Raw genomic sequence first — 14,127 nt, 5'->3', positions numbered from 1 at the left:
GTGAATGGTTGTAGATTTATGCGTAACGAATCCACCATCCTTTTGCGAATTACACCTGGTCGTTGGCCTAGAATGTGTAGGCAACATTGGTGACCATGCTACGGAGGTTGGATGGCCCTAGAGCGTGTTAAAACAAAACATATCAAATTAAAGATATGAAGGCATACCTCTGAGCAGCTGCACAAAGCTTTGTCCAGGTCGCATCACGGTATCCACCGCGAAAGCTACGGTTTCGCCTTCCGAGCCGCGTTTATAATGCATCGGGCGAGCCGTCAAAAGATCCGTTTTGGAAACTTTTGGCCTTTCATCCTCGCTCCCTGCGAGGCCGCTGAACCGTCAATCTGGAAGGGTTATTGTTAGCACGAAATCGACAAAAATGGCGCCAATTGCGCTTACCGTCGTAAAATTCATCCTCGTCATCATAATCAGCAAGTTGTTCGAAATTAACCTTGTACCGGAGAATTGCTCCGATACCACCAAAGCCCTTAACAAACTGATTTCCTTCGCTGGACTTGTCCGAAACGAACTCCAACGTGGCTCCAAAGTCCTTGTATCCTTCGGCGAGCCACTCAAGGAAGGAACCTTGGTCCACGATTTCCATTTCTGCACCAGTATCTTTGTCAAGGAAGAACTCCTTATTGTCCTCTTGAGCCTTGGTGGTATGGACAGTCACTTCGGAACCCTCGGAGTTCTTAAGAACCCATCTAGTGATATCCAAGTTTTCGTACACGATCAGGGTTTCGCACGCGCCTAGTTCTAGGGCCTTCAGGGTATCCTCGACACCGTAGCAGACCTTCCCTGTGTCCTGACTGATTTCTTCGAAGTATTTTCCGATAAGCTTTTTTTCTTGGACGAACTTCACATTGCTCAGAGTCTCAGATGAGAGCTCGATCGCCTGGTTGAAACCATTCTCCCCCCCGTATGACACATCAACGACTTTTATGACCTTCGCTTGTAGTCGCTGGTCAAACATATCGGACTGGTTTAAGTCGTTTTTGAAATCGGCAGAACCGGCGAGGATGAGACCGGCAACGTTAACTTTGTCGTTGGTGATGTAATTCTGCACAGCCAACTCGGCAATCTTTCGGACATAATTATGACGCTTCTCCTCACGAAGACGCGCGAAACGCAGGGCAGACTGACCACCACGACCGTGTTTCTTAGGTAGATCAACGCTCAATTTCTGGAGGATTTCTCTTGTATTACCGCTCAAGGTACCGAAAAGAGCACCATTACCATCCATAATAATGAAACCAAATTTCTGGTCTGACTCAAGCAGTTCACTCAGGGCCTCTGTATGGAACTTGTTGTCACAGAGGTAAAGAGACGTGTTGATTGGCTTGAAGGGCTCGAAATCGATGTTAATTTTTCTTTCCTTTCCTTCAGAAGTAATGATTTCACCACAGTAGACAACTAGGCCGTTTGGGGGAACTTTGTTATAAAGTTTCAGACGTTGCTGGGTAGACGTAATGGCGGAGAGTACAGAAAGACGGTTTACACGAGATTTGATGTTAGAGGCAGTTCCCTATGCATAAATATTAGATGCTATCCATGTCCACTTTGGGGTCGAGGATAAAACTGACGAATTCTTCAGCCAACATCTTTGCCGCTCTGGATACCTGGTCCTTAGGAGCTAAAGTGCCGGTGTTAGCAACTCACCAAATACCAGTTTTTAAAAAAAACGGGATACTTACGGATGATGAGAGAAATCATTGACGTTCCATTTCCTCGGGCAGCCTCAAGGCGCTTGATGAGCTTCTTGATCTTCCATATCTCAATATTCTTCTCCGCCTCATTCGCCTGCTGGACCGCGCTCATTTTGGGGGAGGGCAACGGTACTGTATGGCCCTAGTTTGAAACTTGTAGATTGGCCACCTGGTTCTTGATCAAACGTTAGTGCCATGATTTGAGAAAAGGAGGTTTCCATGGGCTGACTAATTGAGGTGAAGGGGAACGCCACGAAATACTTGGAAGTCAAGAATGAACTGCCTCTAAAACTAGAAATAACAGTAGGGATAAACGACGTTACATACCTTGAGGCTGGTAGATTTGCCGTCCAAGTCCAGCGGGGTGTTTAACAAAATTCGTCAGGCACAGTGGGGTGGCAGCCGCATTGTAATTTATGAGGGGCGCCTATGACGGATGATGTAAGCTCGCTAGAAATCAGTTAGTTAACTTAGTTAAGTCCATCGCAGCGGTTAGTGAGGCACAAGTTCATGTACCTGATTATCTAATAATTGTGCATTGCCGCCTCCGGAGGTTGGACTTGACTTGGGCTGAGCTGGAAGCCCGTTTGGCTAACTGAACTCTGCTTGCATGTGTCGTTACTGAAATTATTTGAAACATCTAGCAGTCGTCGAAGTGGAACAAAATATAAGATCTTATGAGGATGGTGTAGAATGGCTTGGGAGGTGTCATTCCATATGACCCAATCTCAGCTATTTGTAGTCTTCATTCCGCCCACTGCGGCGTCGGCCCATGGTCGACACTCCTACTTATTGGAGAGATAAAACTTACAACTACTAGGATATGAGCCTTGCCTATGAAATTGACACTGAAAATGACCGCTACAGAAACCGTAAGGGGCCGCCTTTCCACCTGTAACTTCCAGCGGCCCAAGGATCCCATTACATAGGCGTATCCTGCACCTGCTAAGCATTACCAAGTTATTGTGTTGTGTAGCAAGCTGCGGCAGCAATATGATTCATAGATTAGTTAGTTAGTTAAGCTAAACAAGAACTAGTAGTAAAAGCTATAGAAAAAGAGAAGTATACAGGAAACTATAGTAACTAATAACCCTCCGGATGATCTGTATAGCTGATACGGAAGCGTCAACTTGCAAGATGTTGACACTCAACTTTAGCAAGTGCTCTGTATGTCTCAACTAGTGATAAAAGAACGCTGAAAATGGCCACCTTCGCGGCTAAATCCCGCTGCATGCTATCTACTTTTGACCGGCCTGATCAGGCATTGTATAAGATGCCATATTTCCACTCCTTTCCCTTTGTACACCCTTCCACCTCCCTCTTGCTTGAACCGGTGAACACTAGTATTATACCGACTCCCATTCTTTGTAAAATACTCGAGCCAGACTAAATAGGGTATTTCTGCGGCCTGGGATAGCGGCCTGGGATAGTTGCCCCAAATCTTCAACCCCTAGGTCTTACCGTTGTCAAATAATACTGGAAAAAACATATTATCAACTAGAAATATCTATTTAATAGCTGCCGGTCACTATCGAAGTTCTCTGCGGCCTCGTGTTGAGCTAAGTACCAACCGTGGGAGTCGAGAAATATTACTTCGCCAAACATCCAAAGTGCTGATTCGAACTTGATGGTAATCGTTTCCCTGTTCTTCGATAGGATAATGGCGTTGATGGGTTCCGCGCCGTGCTTCACCGTATGCATCAATCTGCCCCTTTCGCTCTATTTGACAATGTTTGGGAATGGCATCAATCAGAAGGTGCAGATTTTGGATTGGTCTCTTCAGTGCTCGCAATAACCCGGACTGTCCGGGCACTCCTGCCGCAGGAAATGATTCTTTCAAAATAAGCTGTATCACCGTGGACAATAAAACGCATATTCATTTTCAGTTGCTTCCATTTTTCACAACGATTGCGAAGTTATTTCTTGCTCTTCCTGGGTTCAAAATTTCCTTTTTGAACTGTTTGGGCTCATAGCCTCCACCAAACTCCCAAAGCTGGTAAATTAATTTTGATGTTTGCTTGTGTCTTGCTAAAGAGAACCCCATACTCGTCAGGATGTCTTGTAGTCTTTGTTTTGTGAGATACCGGGAGTTTATGACACAAGGTGCAGGGAGTACCAAGAATAAACTAGGTACGATAGATATAGAGGAGCCAGGCAGTGGCGCTTTTGTTAAGAAAGCTACACAGCGTTTCAACATTTCTCCTCGGCCGACTGGATCTGGGACATAATTCAACACCAGAGAAAGACTAATGATATGAAACCGACTGTCGTCACTCTGCGGAAGCGGTCGTTCCATAAAATCCTGCTTCAAGATCCCAGGCTCCTGGGAGTTCAAGTCAATTCTCGTGACATCAAGATGTCCGTTCTGAGAACACGCATTCCTGGTGCTGAGTGCACCGACCTCGAGAACTCGAAGCTTGGAAGAAGTATTCTTCGAAACGCCCAAGCGAATATTTATCCAATCAATAAGGACTTTGCTAGAGTCGCCCCCCCGGTCAAGCGATTGACCGAGTTTGCTTGCAATCTGGTAGCTTTCTAAGCCGCCATTTAGTTCTATCTGGGCGTCGATTTTGTCAACTAAATCGTTGTTACCAACTTTTAGTGCCTGGATCCGCTGTTTGAGAAGCTTGTGATGGGAACGTATGAGAGTCCGCGTTGCTCTTGCTGATAAGGCGGCATCCCTCTTTCGGACCGTTGGAGGACGGGTGCGAGATAGCAGCACGGGGCGCTTGCTCTTCTGCTTCCTTATAGGCATGTTGTCTGGAGTATGCCCAAGAATTGAATTGTTAACGAGAAAGAAAAAATCAACCAATCGTCATCAACGCGAGACAATTGCCGATTCTCAGCCTGGCTTCCAAAATTATAGACCGCCTCCTTATCTGCCAGCTGAAAACAAGGCGGTGGTCAAGATGTGGAGAATCTGCCAAGGATTTCGAAGAGGGCTGGTCATGTGACCCACAGTCGACAGTGCGACGGTTTTTGCTAAGCGAAGTCACTTCGAACAATTCGACTTTCGACACTGCGACAATCACGACAACAGCGCCAAACGACAGCCATGGCACCCGTACAGAAGAAGACAGGTATGCACAGTCGAACGACCCAGATATAATTTGCAATTTTCTTTTTTGCCAATTTTGAGATGTGTGCGAGAGCAGGGAGTGCTGTCAAATGGCATTTCTCAGACTCCCACTCTTCATACTCATCCCGCGCAATATACGACGGGATGAATGTAATAGTGCCTCGCACTTGTGATATCTTGTGTTTCTGAGGGTTTTGTTTCGAAGGCACACGGCAGTTGGACTTGAACGTACACTCGTCTATACAAATCGCTTACATTTCGTTTTATGAACAGGCAAGTCGAAGCCCAGCGACAAGGCCGGCGCTGCCGCTAAGGCAGTCTTGAAGGGTGCAGGCGTACGTTTATATATACCAATATGGGATCAAACACCCCTTGGAGAAATCTGGCTAAAATTTATCCAATTCAACTAGGCGCACAAGACTCGCAAGATCCGCACCTCAACTACCTTCCACCGCCCCAAGACTCTCCAGCTGTCCCGGACTCCTAAGTACCCCCGCAAGTCCGTCCCTCACCTTCCCCGTCTCGACGCCGCCAAGATCGTCCTCTATCCTCTGAACACCGAGAGCGCCATGAAGAAGATTGAGGAGAACAACACCCTTGTTTTCATTGTGGACGTTAAGGCAAACAAGCGCCAGATCAAGGCCGCTCTCAAGAAGCTCTACGATGTTGACACTGTCAAGGTCAACACACTCGTCAGGTACGTCCCAGATTATTGTGGTCAGCGAGCGGAAACAGTGTCTAATCAACGCTTTATAGGCCCGATGGACTGAAGAAGGCATTCGCTCGCCTTACCCCTGATGTTGACGCTCTTGACATTGCTGCTACCAAGCTAGCAATTGTCTAAGTGATTGATTGTCTTTTGGGTCTGGGAAACGGTTTTCTTTTGCGCGGTGGCATGGGTACCAGCCATACACTTAGCTCCAGTTGTGTGATACAATGGCTGAATGAATAAAACAAAAGAATTTGATGCACTAGATTTCCATGTGTAGAAGTCCAACAGTTTAAAAACTCCAACCTTCCGAAACTAGTACTAGCTATGAAAAGCGCTGGAAACCTAGGTTTTTGGCACATGAATTTACTGCGAAATAATGGGGGCTCTGTTTCTTGCGAAATATGCAACTGGCAGAGGGGAATTTGGTATAATTACGAAGGATCGCTCCATTGATATAGTACATATTTTATCCGGCACTCGCCCACCGAACAGTCCACTGCCCAAGTCTATCAAATCGTAATAGAAGACATTGATATAATTCGAGTCACGTAACGGTAAGTATACTCGTAGGTATCGGGCCATTTACTCCATCATCCACCCATTTAGACCGCCGCACATACTGTACCCAGGTGGAAATTATATATTTATTGCCTCTGGAGAGTCTCCAAGTGCTTCAATACAGCAAGGTTTGTGTCCATCCACCGATCAACACAGTTTGATGCACATGCTTCTTCATTCTTATCCAGGCGGCCAGATGTAATCTTCGAGGTGATGCACTTCTTCCAGCAGGTGTCTGCGAGGTGATGGACGTCTAGAGAATAACGAGGCGAGGCATTTATTAGCTCAAATATACAACCAAAGAGGACAGTGGTAATAATTGATAGAAGGTATCAGGATCCATTCGAGTGAAGGGTAGCATACTTTGCTGGATCGCAGCTTTTTGGGATTCGTTTTGAAGGTGTTGGCTCAGTTCCTTCTTGTCGGTATCGCTGAGCTTTGAGACGTCGAGAGACTGATCCATTTTGTCGTGGATGTAAGAGATAGTATCGCTGATATCTATAAGGGCGGTGGTATCTAATGGGTTCGGGAAGCAAGAAGTTGGGGGAAATGAGACACAGGTTCTTGATCAGATATTCTTGGGTTTCCGTCGCCGGAAAAATGACATCGCGCTTGGAAACTAAGGCGGTGAGCAATTTGCGTATCCGATAACGCCCATTCAATATCTCCGAAAGGTGACCTTTGTTCACGCCCACTTTTTCAGAGCTTCGTATTTTGCTCTTTTTCATTTTTCTCATTCACTCATATTCTCGAAGATCGCATATCTGAAAGATGCCTCCAGTCCGCACATCTCGCAATCGCAAGCCACCCCCAGCAGGCTTCGATGACATCGAAGACACCCTCCTGGAATTCAGCAATAAAATGAAGGACGCCGAAAATGCACCGCATGAGGGCAAGAAGAAACACGAGATGCTCTGGCCCATTTTCCAGATTAGCCATCAGCGTGAGTGCGCCGCTCTATAGCCGCGCCTTATTTGGATATAGGTGTTTCAGTTCAGCTAACCTAATACCATGGCCGTGGACGATAGGGTCAAGATACATCTATGATCTATATTATGAGAAGGAGGCTATATCGAAACAACTCTACGACTGGCTCTTGAAGAATGGCTATGCGGATCCGAACTTGATCGCGAAGTGGAAGAAGCAAGGGTATGAAAAGGTATGAAGTTACCAAAAAAAAAAAAAACCAATGGCCATGATCAGGTACTCGATTTAACGTTTCCTGTAGCTTTGTTGCCTCCGTTGCATTCAGACAAAGGAAACAAACTTTAATGCTACTTGCATTTGCCGGGTGCCGAAGGCCCAACTCAAGGAGGACCAAATAATACAGTGTGTGAGCTGTGGATGCCGAGGCTGTGCCAGTAGCGACTAGGGTACCATAATCTTGGGCCGTGTCTGTACATTATATTGGTCACACTGGCTATTGGAGAGTTGCATCAAGGCCTTCGGTGTGTTTCTTCTAGGATAACGAGAGTGCCTGCCAAACGTGACTGGTAGTTGGGGATATCGGCTTGATCTTCGAATTCAGAGTCCGACATACTTAGCTTAGGAGTCCGCCGATGGACCCAAATTTGGACAGTTGACACTCCATAGAGGGTTTGTTCTTGCGCCAATTTCGCCGGCCAGGTGTCTTTGGCCAAGATCGTGGGTCTCGCTTTCGTCCGGCATACTCCATCCGCCGGGGATTGGACACTTGGGGTTATCACTATTCATCATTTTTCTAAGGCTTCATCAAATACGGCCATATTTAACTCTGCTTCGAGGACTCGATGATAACCTCAAGCCTGCACAAATAAGTGTTCCATCTATAACTGCTACAAGTGATTTATGTAATCACAAATGCCGTGTGCGACTAAATAGCATTCTCAATAACAGACACGCGTTACACGGGGAGTGAGAATGACAATAATAACAATGTGAAAGAACAAGCTCATATGAACATTGCATACTCATGTACATCCTAACAAATATCATCATAAAGGTCGTCATAAGATCGTTCCGAGGCCAGCTAAAGACAAAACACCAAACCTTGCCTTCCCAAAGAACACCAGGAAGAACGATGCACACAAGCGCCAAAAGTTGAACAGAAATCAAGAATAGCCCTAGAACACCAAACCATGACCTTGGAACCAAAGAGGTACTAGGTATTAGAGCATATGTACGCGACCAAAACCAGGGACGCCAGCTGCAAAGGCGAAGAGGAAAATAAATAGAATAATTTGAAACAGAATTCGCGTCAAGTAGGGTTCTTGCGTCGATGGCGCAAGCTCCTTAAATGGAAAACAGGCGAGAAAACGAAAAATAGGCATGGAATCTCAGAACAGCGCCTTACTGCTTCGCTGAAAATGAGGCCGGGAGACGTGAGGTCGAGCTCTCGACGGGTCGTCCTTTCCTGAACCTCCAATCTTTTGAAATCCTTGCAAAAGATCTACACCGTCTAACTCTTGAGGACTGTCGTCGAAAAGATGGAACGAGAAAAAATCATCATGTGCAGTATCAATGAAGCGTCCGGGGTCAGGTAGTTTCGATGGTGACTCTGGGAAAAGGAGGCCCTTTGATTTGCTAGGCGATAAGGATTTGTGGCCCCCAATCCGGTTGTTGGCGCTCATTGTCGTGATATCCGATAGTACGTTGCTACTAGAGCCGTTTGCATCTGCTCGACTCCGCTTGATCGAGCGCTTTTCGGGGGAACCATAAGCAGGGGTGGATATATGGTCCGCCGTCGCATCGGCAAACACGTCGAACGAAGTGTGGAGGTTATCACGTGGAGTGTAAGTCTCGTCCTGGATATTGAAGGCAGGACTCCACGGAAGGTCATCTTCGGTGAGACCTAAATGTTTAATGGGAGAGTTGACCATTTGCTGGATCTTCTTGCGATGATTTCTAAGGTTAGTGTTTGGAGAAACTGATGGCGGAGGTTTTGCAGGCTTCTTGAATTTGATCAAAGGTGTAATTGGAGGTGGCAGCATGCTGATATATTCGTTGCGGATAGGCGAAGACCCGACAATTACGCCAGCTTCCTTCATATATCCAGAATGACTCGGGCTGGCATCATGCGAGGAACTTCGAATTCGCGCAATCTCTTCTTCTGCCCGTCCACGCTTGATGCGAGGCGGCTCTATGTCCAGGTCAGAAGTCAAGATATGGCTAGCCTTGTTTGACCGCATCGCAGAGGATTCCAGTGATGAGAAGTAGCCACTGTCATTCATGGCGTTTGATTTTCGCTTACGATGCCGAGGGCCATTGCTAGGAGCAGCAGAAAGCGAAGGAGTTGGCGGAGTTCCGGGACGCGTGAATCGAGGCGGTGCAACGGGAGGAGACGAATGAATTGGCTGTGGAGGCGAAGATCGTGGAGGGGGAATTTTCATTGCACAGTTTGCACTCTCGTCACCCGCGTCGTCCTGGAGGGCAGGATCAGACGCAGGAAGAGTGGCATCAGAAGACAAATCCATCTGCTTAGAGCTCTGTGTAACAGAAGGCTGCGCGGGTGGCGGTACAGCCCAAGTGGTCGTGCTTGAGCCCTGTGGGTGTACAAGTTCCCGCTGTGGCACGACAGGTAGGGGAATGCTGGACATCGTCGCTCGGCGCAAAGGCTTGTCTTTTATAAACTGTGCTTCCATGCCTGGCTCAATAGCCCAGTAGTTTCCTTTTCCAGGATCGTCTTTCGGGCGTTCTTGTTTAATGAAAGCCTTGTTCAGGCTGAGATTGTGACGAATGCTATTTTGCCAGCCTGGATCACTGTTCTTATAGTATGAGAACGTATCTGATATCCATTTGTAGATTTGCGCCAAGGTTAATCTTCTATTAGAAGCACGTAATATTGACATTCCGATGAGAGTAGCGTAACTGTAGGGGGGTTTCGTGCCGTCGTCTTCAATTGGTGGCAGCTCATGGGGCTCTGGAAGTCGCATTGTTGTAGGCTCTTCGCGCTTCTGTTTCTTTGACCGCTCTTTCAAAGGTGCCGCCTCCAAAAGTGATCGTTTGAGGGACTGCTTGGCGAGCAGAGATGGCTCAGGAAAATCAGCAAAATTTTCTGCAGAAGACATGTCTGCGCCCTGGTGTTCTAATGAAGGTTTATTTTCCGTGTTGACACTGGAGAATGTTGTGAACAAGGCAGAATGCGGCATTGGAACGGATGAGGTGGTCGGATGAATATAAGTATCAAATGGTATTTTTTTAATTGGAGAATCAGTAGTAAATGCAGGAGTTGCAGGGGCAGTGATCGGGACAAACCCCAATCGCTCTTGAGTTGGGGCTGAAGTTCGCGGGTCGCGACAGGCTTTTGTAGGTGACACTTTGCTGGGCGGGATCGAAGTCGGATTGAGGACGTAATCTTGGTTTGATGATGGATTTTCAACAGGCTTCAGAGGCAACAGCGATGGTTCCAATCGAGGCCGTGATTTGGCCGTTGCCTTATCATGCAATGAACGCGCTCGTTGTACGGGTTGTTTCGGGCTCATGGTAATGCTGTCAGACTAGCTCCGTTCCGGGCCAGCTTAGAACCCGTTTACGCGCTGCGACTCGAGAGATGGTTAGAAAACTGCTCCGTGATTGACTTCTCGCTTGCAATCGCTTGTCCTAGCAGCTGACGTAGAATAAAAGATGACTCTGGCGAACTAGTGGTAGCGCGTAGATTGGGAGCTAAATGGGAGCAAGGTTTGCTGGTTGTCGTTACACAGGACGGCACTGTCGAGGCGAGAGAGGAAACAAGTCGTTGGGAGATGACGATGACAGGAAGATGCGGCGGACAGCTCTTGGTAGTCGCGGGCGCGAAGGAGCTGGAGAATGGAGGGATTTGAGGGGCGAGGTAATCTGGAACGCGGGCGATTTGACTTTTAATCAAATTCGTTTTGCCTTGGTAAGGTCGCGCAGTCCAAGTGGGGTGGTGCAAGATACTTTCTGAATAATAAAATGGATTTAGTTGAATTGGGGAATGTGAGAGAATGGACGAGCCTGAGAGCCTGATGATGTTGATATCGACACGACTGACGCGATCGTATGGTATGGTATCGACGCGGGCGCGTCACGCGTTTCCAGGGCGGTTTCGAGGGTGGCACCCAATTGTTCGAGGTTTGGATATTGTCATATTGTTACAATACCACACCCGTGTTTCAACGTCCAAAGCAATCGAAACTATTCCTGAAATAGCGGAAGGAGATCAGGAGCGTGGCTAGCGAGTGGCTCTCCTTGCCGCACGATGATCCGCCACCAAAAGTCATCCTCCCATCATGTTAGTGATCTAGGGAGATCATTGTTGGTGGAAAAATCCCTTGTCTGACGACTTCCCTCCAAACTTCTAGGAGTAAAGTCCAAATACAGGCCCCCCACTCTGAGCCAAGGAGAGAGATCTCAATGCGATTGAACTCAGAGCGCATACTCACTTCTCCGGAGTCACTACTCGGTCCTTACGAGTAATTCTGTTTCAAAAGCATGAGAGATGATCAACCATCACAGGTCATGCGAGGGTAAGGTAGCCAAGGCGAATGCCCCCTACTTCGGCGAGGGCCATCAGCCCCGTCCAAACCCACATCCCTTTGAACTCAATACAAACTATATGTACTTGAAGGATCCGTCCCTCCCTCATGAATCAAGGGACCCCGTCCCACCCCACTGCAAACTAGGGTTCCTTTACGTCGTCTCGCAAATGTAAGGAACGGATTTGGAGCATTATTTCCGGTAGGAGGGTTTAGAAAATCAAGTTGAGGCCCACCCCGAGACAAGAGGTCAAAATTGCAACTTGTGTTGGAAGACCCCTTTCGAGAGGCGATTTCGCATCAATTTGATTAACTGGTTGTGATAAATGGCAGGCTAGCAATCTACAAATATGCCACAAAATTCTTGGTCATTATGCAATGTGATGACGTACCACAAAACGAACCACATAACATATTATGATCTATACGCTAGGCTCGTGAGCGCCTGCGAAGAAGAGAACAAAGAAATCTATCCACCCAAAAAGTAGATGTCAGGCTCACCAGAAATAGCAGGCAGAAAGATTCAAGAACGCCACGATGCAAAAACAAACTTCCAAAGAGCCTAAAAAGTGTCTTTCCTATAACATGCTAGTAAACCACATCAAGGCCGCCGGTTTTCCAAGGCCAAAAAGAAAAGAGAAAAGAAAAGAGAAAAAGGGAGGAAATGCAGGAATAGAGATACATGGAATCTCCTATGACAACAAAAGGATTTCGCTGAACTGCACAAAAGGCCGATAAGAACAGACCCAAGGGATTGCCGCAGGCATTTCTTTAATCTAGAAACGTGAATAAGCTCGTATGTATAATGTTGAGAGCACGGTCTGCATCTCGTTCTTCAATGACACATGAGATGTTGATCTCGCTTGCGCCTAGATCAAACTAGTCAGTTTGAGTAAGTACAACCGGAGTAAGGCCACGCTTACCTTGAGAAATCATCTCAATGTTTACATTGTTCTCACCCAGAGTGGTGAACATCCGTCCAGCCACTCCAACCATGTTCTTCATTTGTTTCCCGACGAGGCTGAGAATGGCCATTCCAGGAATGATGTCGACCGTTCCATATCTCTGAAGGTCATTCAAGGCTCCTTTAAGGTCCTCGTCGATGATCTGGTACTCATCTCTTCCGACACCGTTCAAAAGCGGCCTCTCTGAATGGAGAGCCATCGACACGTGAACTTCGCTAGTAGATATTAGATCAATCGACAATTTCCAGCGGTCCAGGACAGAAAATATCCCAGCGAAAAATCCATGAGAAAGGGAGCGCTTGTTCGAATGTACATTGATGACGAGAATGTTGTGTTTTATAGTAACGGCGGTTGGACGTTTCGGCCGTTGCAGAAGACTCGGGCTCCTCGTACGGAATAATCTCGGGTCGTGTCCCGGTGTCGTTCTTTCTAGTTCGTAGGTGGAATCAGGAAATATTACAGTCCCATTTCCTTTCGGGTTCATCACGTTCTTAGTCCGAATTGGGATTTTGGCGCGAATGACTTGTTCCATAGTAAAAGGATGGATCACTTCCGAGCCATAAAATGTCAACTCAGCAGCTTCTGCAGGCGTAATTGCTGGTAAAAGACGAGCGGTGGGCACCTTGCGCGGATCTGCGGTGAATATCCCATCAACCTCCTTCCATACTTGAAGTTCCTTAGCATGAATGCCAACGGCGACCAAAGCCGCACACAGGTCAGTATAACCACGTCCAATCTGATCAAGAAGCCCTCCAGGAACTGTTCCGAAGTACCCCGTAATGACCGGAACTTTGTCCTCGCAACTACGAAGCTTGCGGCCAAGGGCAGCGGCGAGGTTGTCGTAGAATCCTTGATCCAATCCTTGGCCTGAAATGTGGAAATCGATTATCTCAGACAGGTCGACATATTGTGAGTCAACACCTCGATCTTGAAGAAATGCGGCCATTAGGCGACAACTCAGTTTTTCTCCTGTGCTTATAACTTTATCCACGCAACGTGCACTGATTTCGCCAAGTGTCTGAGCTGCTTCCAGTACCTTCAGGACCCTTTCACATTCGGTGTCAATCTCTGAGATAAGTTGTGCTCTGAGTTGGTCAGAACTGATCTGGGTCTCCACTACTTCGGCATGTTCTAACCGGACCGCCTCAATAAGGGAAAGGTATTGTTTCGAATGGGAATCTTCTGCGTCGCGCGCGGCTCGGAGTAAACTGTTCAACATCATATCAAATTAACTTCTCTTTTGCAAAAACAGCTCCGGAGAATAGGCGGCAAGCCTTTCGCATATTGAATTGTTGCGATGTGACTCACCGATTGGTTGTGCCTTCAACTTTTGTAGAACTACTCCTTGCAGAGCAAACTACGGCAACTTTATGTTCAGATAAGCTGGGACTAGATTGGATAATAGCTTAGCTAGATTTCCGGCTATAAAGTCGCGGCTCAAGAAGAGTACTTACAGGACAACTCGATCAATGATATTGAGAGCAAACTTCCCGACACTCGTGCCTCCAAATTTTTGTACAACCCAATTGCGGTTTGTGGAGTTCGCTGGTGCATCTTTCATAATAGATACAATATCTGGATTAGACTGCAAATGGCCTTTCATCTTGAAGGGACTATATCGCAGGTATGTTCC

The 14,127-nt window shown here is 47.0% G+C and overlaps 7 protein-coding genes across 7 annotated transcripts; 2 read left to right on the top strand and 5 right to left on the bottom strand.

Annotated features, from left to right (window-relative positions):
- Positions 1-19: 19 nt before the first annotated feature.
- On the bottom strand, positions 20-2,213 carry ASPVEDRAFT_346412 (translation termination factor eRF1). The gene is made up of 3 exons (XM_040810878.1): positions 1,695-2,213; positions 1,584-1,633; positions 20-1,525 (listed from the first exon to the last, which is right to left on the bottom strand). Exons 1-3 carry the CDS (start codon positions 1,816-1,818, stop codon positions 305-307), a joined length of 1,395 nt encoding a protein of 464 aa, XP_040672673.1. The 5' UTR covers positions 1,819-2,213; the 3' UTR covers positions 20-304.
- Positions 2,214-3,497: 1,284 nt separating this feature from the next.
- On the bottom strand, positions 3,498-4,577 carry ASPVEDRAFT_346219 (25S rRNA (adenine2142-N1)-methyltransferase). Its single transcript, XM_040810874.1, has one exon. It carries the CDS (start codon positions 4,459-4,461, stop codon positions 3,589-3,591), a length of 873 nt encoding a protein of 290 aa, XP_040672672.1. The 5' UTR covers positions 4,462-4,577; the 3' UTR covers positions 3,498-3,588.
- Positions 4,578-4,761: 184 nt separating this feature from the next.
- ASPVEDRAFT_88179 (60S ribosomal protein uL23) lies at positions 4,762-5,629 on the top strand (the record flags this gene model as incomplete). The annotated part of the gene is made up of 4 exons (XM_040818251.1): positions 4,762-4,786; positions 5,059-5,120; positions 5,196-5,482; positions 5,542-5,629. 4 exons carry the CDS (start codon positions 4,762-4,764, stop codon positions 5,627-5,629), a joined length of 462 nt encoding a protein of 153 aa, XP_040672671.1.
- A 238-nt stretch (positions 5,630-5,867) lies between these two features.
- On the bottom strand, positions 5,868-6,622 carry ASPVEDRAFT_46269 (Tim10/DDP family zinc finger protein). Its single transcript, XM_040813514.1, has 2 exons — positions 6,419-6,622; positions 5,868-6,308 (listed from the first exon to the last, which is right to left on the bottom strand). The coding sequence occupies exons 1-2, from the start codon at positions 6,516-6,518 to the stop codon at positions 6,142-6,144; spliced, it is 267 nt and encodes an 88-aa protein (XP_040672670.1). The 5' UTR covers positions 6,519-6,622; the 3' UTR covers positions 5,868-6,141.
- Positions 6,623-6,826: 204 nt separating this feature from the next.
- Positions 6,827-7,427, top strand: ASPVEDRAFT_141222 (BUD31 family protein; the record flags this gene model as incomplete). The annotated part of the gene is made up of 3 exons (XM_040807728.1): positions 6,827-6,998; positions 7,084-7,214; positions 7,284-7,427. The coding sequence occupies 3 exons, from the start codon at positions 6,827-6,829 to the stop codon at positions 7,425-7,427; spliced, it is 447 nt and encodes a 148-aa protein (XP_040672669.1).
- Positions 7,428-8,370: 943 nt separating this feature from the next.
- On the bottom strand, positions 8,371-10,515 carry ASPVEDRAFT_141606 (forkhead box transcription factor; the record flags this gene model as incomplete). The annotated part of the gene is made up of 1 exon (XM_040807765.1): positions 8,371-10,515. One exon carries the CDS (start codon positions 10,513-10,515, stop codon positions 8,371-8,373), a length of 2,145 nt encoding a protein of 714 aa, XP_040672668.1.
- A 1,371-nt stretch (positions 10,516-11,886) lies between these two features.
- On the bottom strand, positions 11,887-14,097 carry ASPVEDRAFT_876311 (aspartate kinase; the record flags this gene model as incomplete). Its single annotated transcript, XM_040818111.1, has 4 exons — positions 11,887-12,398; positions 12,453-13,702; positions 13,803-13,883; positions 13,949-14,097. The coding sequence occupies 4 exons, from the start codon at positions 14,095-14,097 to the stop codon at positions 12,301-12,303; spliced, it is 1,578 nt and encodes a 525-aa protein (XP_040672667.1). The 3' UTR covers positions 11,887-12,300.
- Positions 14,098-14,127: the final 30 nt, after the last annotated feature.

The sequence above is a fragment of the Aspergillus versicolor genome, assembly GCF_001890125.1.
Source record: "Aspergillus versicolor CBS 583.65 unplaced genomic scaffold ASPVEscaffold_12, whole genome shotgun sequence".
Classification (NCBI taxonomy): Eukaryota; Fungi; Ascomycota; class Eurotiomycetes; order Eurotiales; family Aspergillaceae; genus Aspergillus; species Aspergillus versicolor.
The sequence above is the reverse complement of the archived record's forward strand: the minus strand, read 5'-3'. Positions and strand labels throughout refer to the sequence as shown.

Excerpts from the sequence above, each read along its gene's own strand:
- ASPVEDRAFT_346219 (XM_040810874.1), bottom strand. The coding sequence starts at position 4,461 with ATGCCTATAAGGAAGCAGAAGAGCAAGCGCCCCGTGCTGCTATCTCGC.
- ASPVEDRAFT_346412 (XM_040810878.1), bottom strand. The coding sequence starts at position 1,818 with ATGAGCGCGGTCCAGCAGGCGAATGAGGCGGAGAAGAATATTGAGATA. Across the intron at positions 1,634-1,694 it reads AATGATTTCTCTCATCATCC|CTCCTAAGGACCAGGTATCC; the intron begins GTAAGTATCCCG and ends CCGGCACTTTAG. Across the intron at positions 1,526-1,583 it reads AGATGTTGGCTGAAGAATTC|GGAACTGCCTCTAACATCAA; the intron begins GTCAGTTTTATC and ends ATTTATGCATAG.
- ASPVEDRAFT_46269 (XM_040813514.1), bottom strand. The coding sequence starts at position 6,518 with ATGGATCAGTCTCTCGACGTCTCAAAGCTCAGCGATACCGACAAGAAG. Across the intron at positions 6,309-6,418 it reads AAAAGCTGCGATCCAGCAAA|ACGTCCATCACCTCGCAGAC; the intron begins GTATGCTACCCT and ends GTTATTCTCTAG.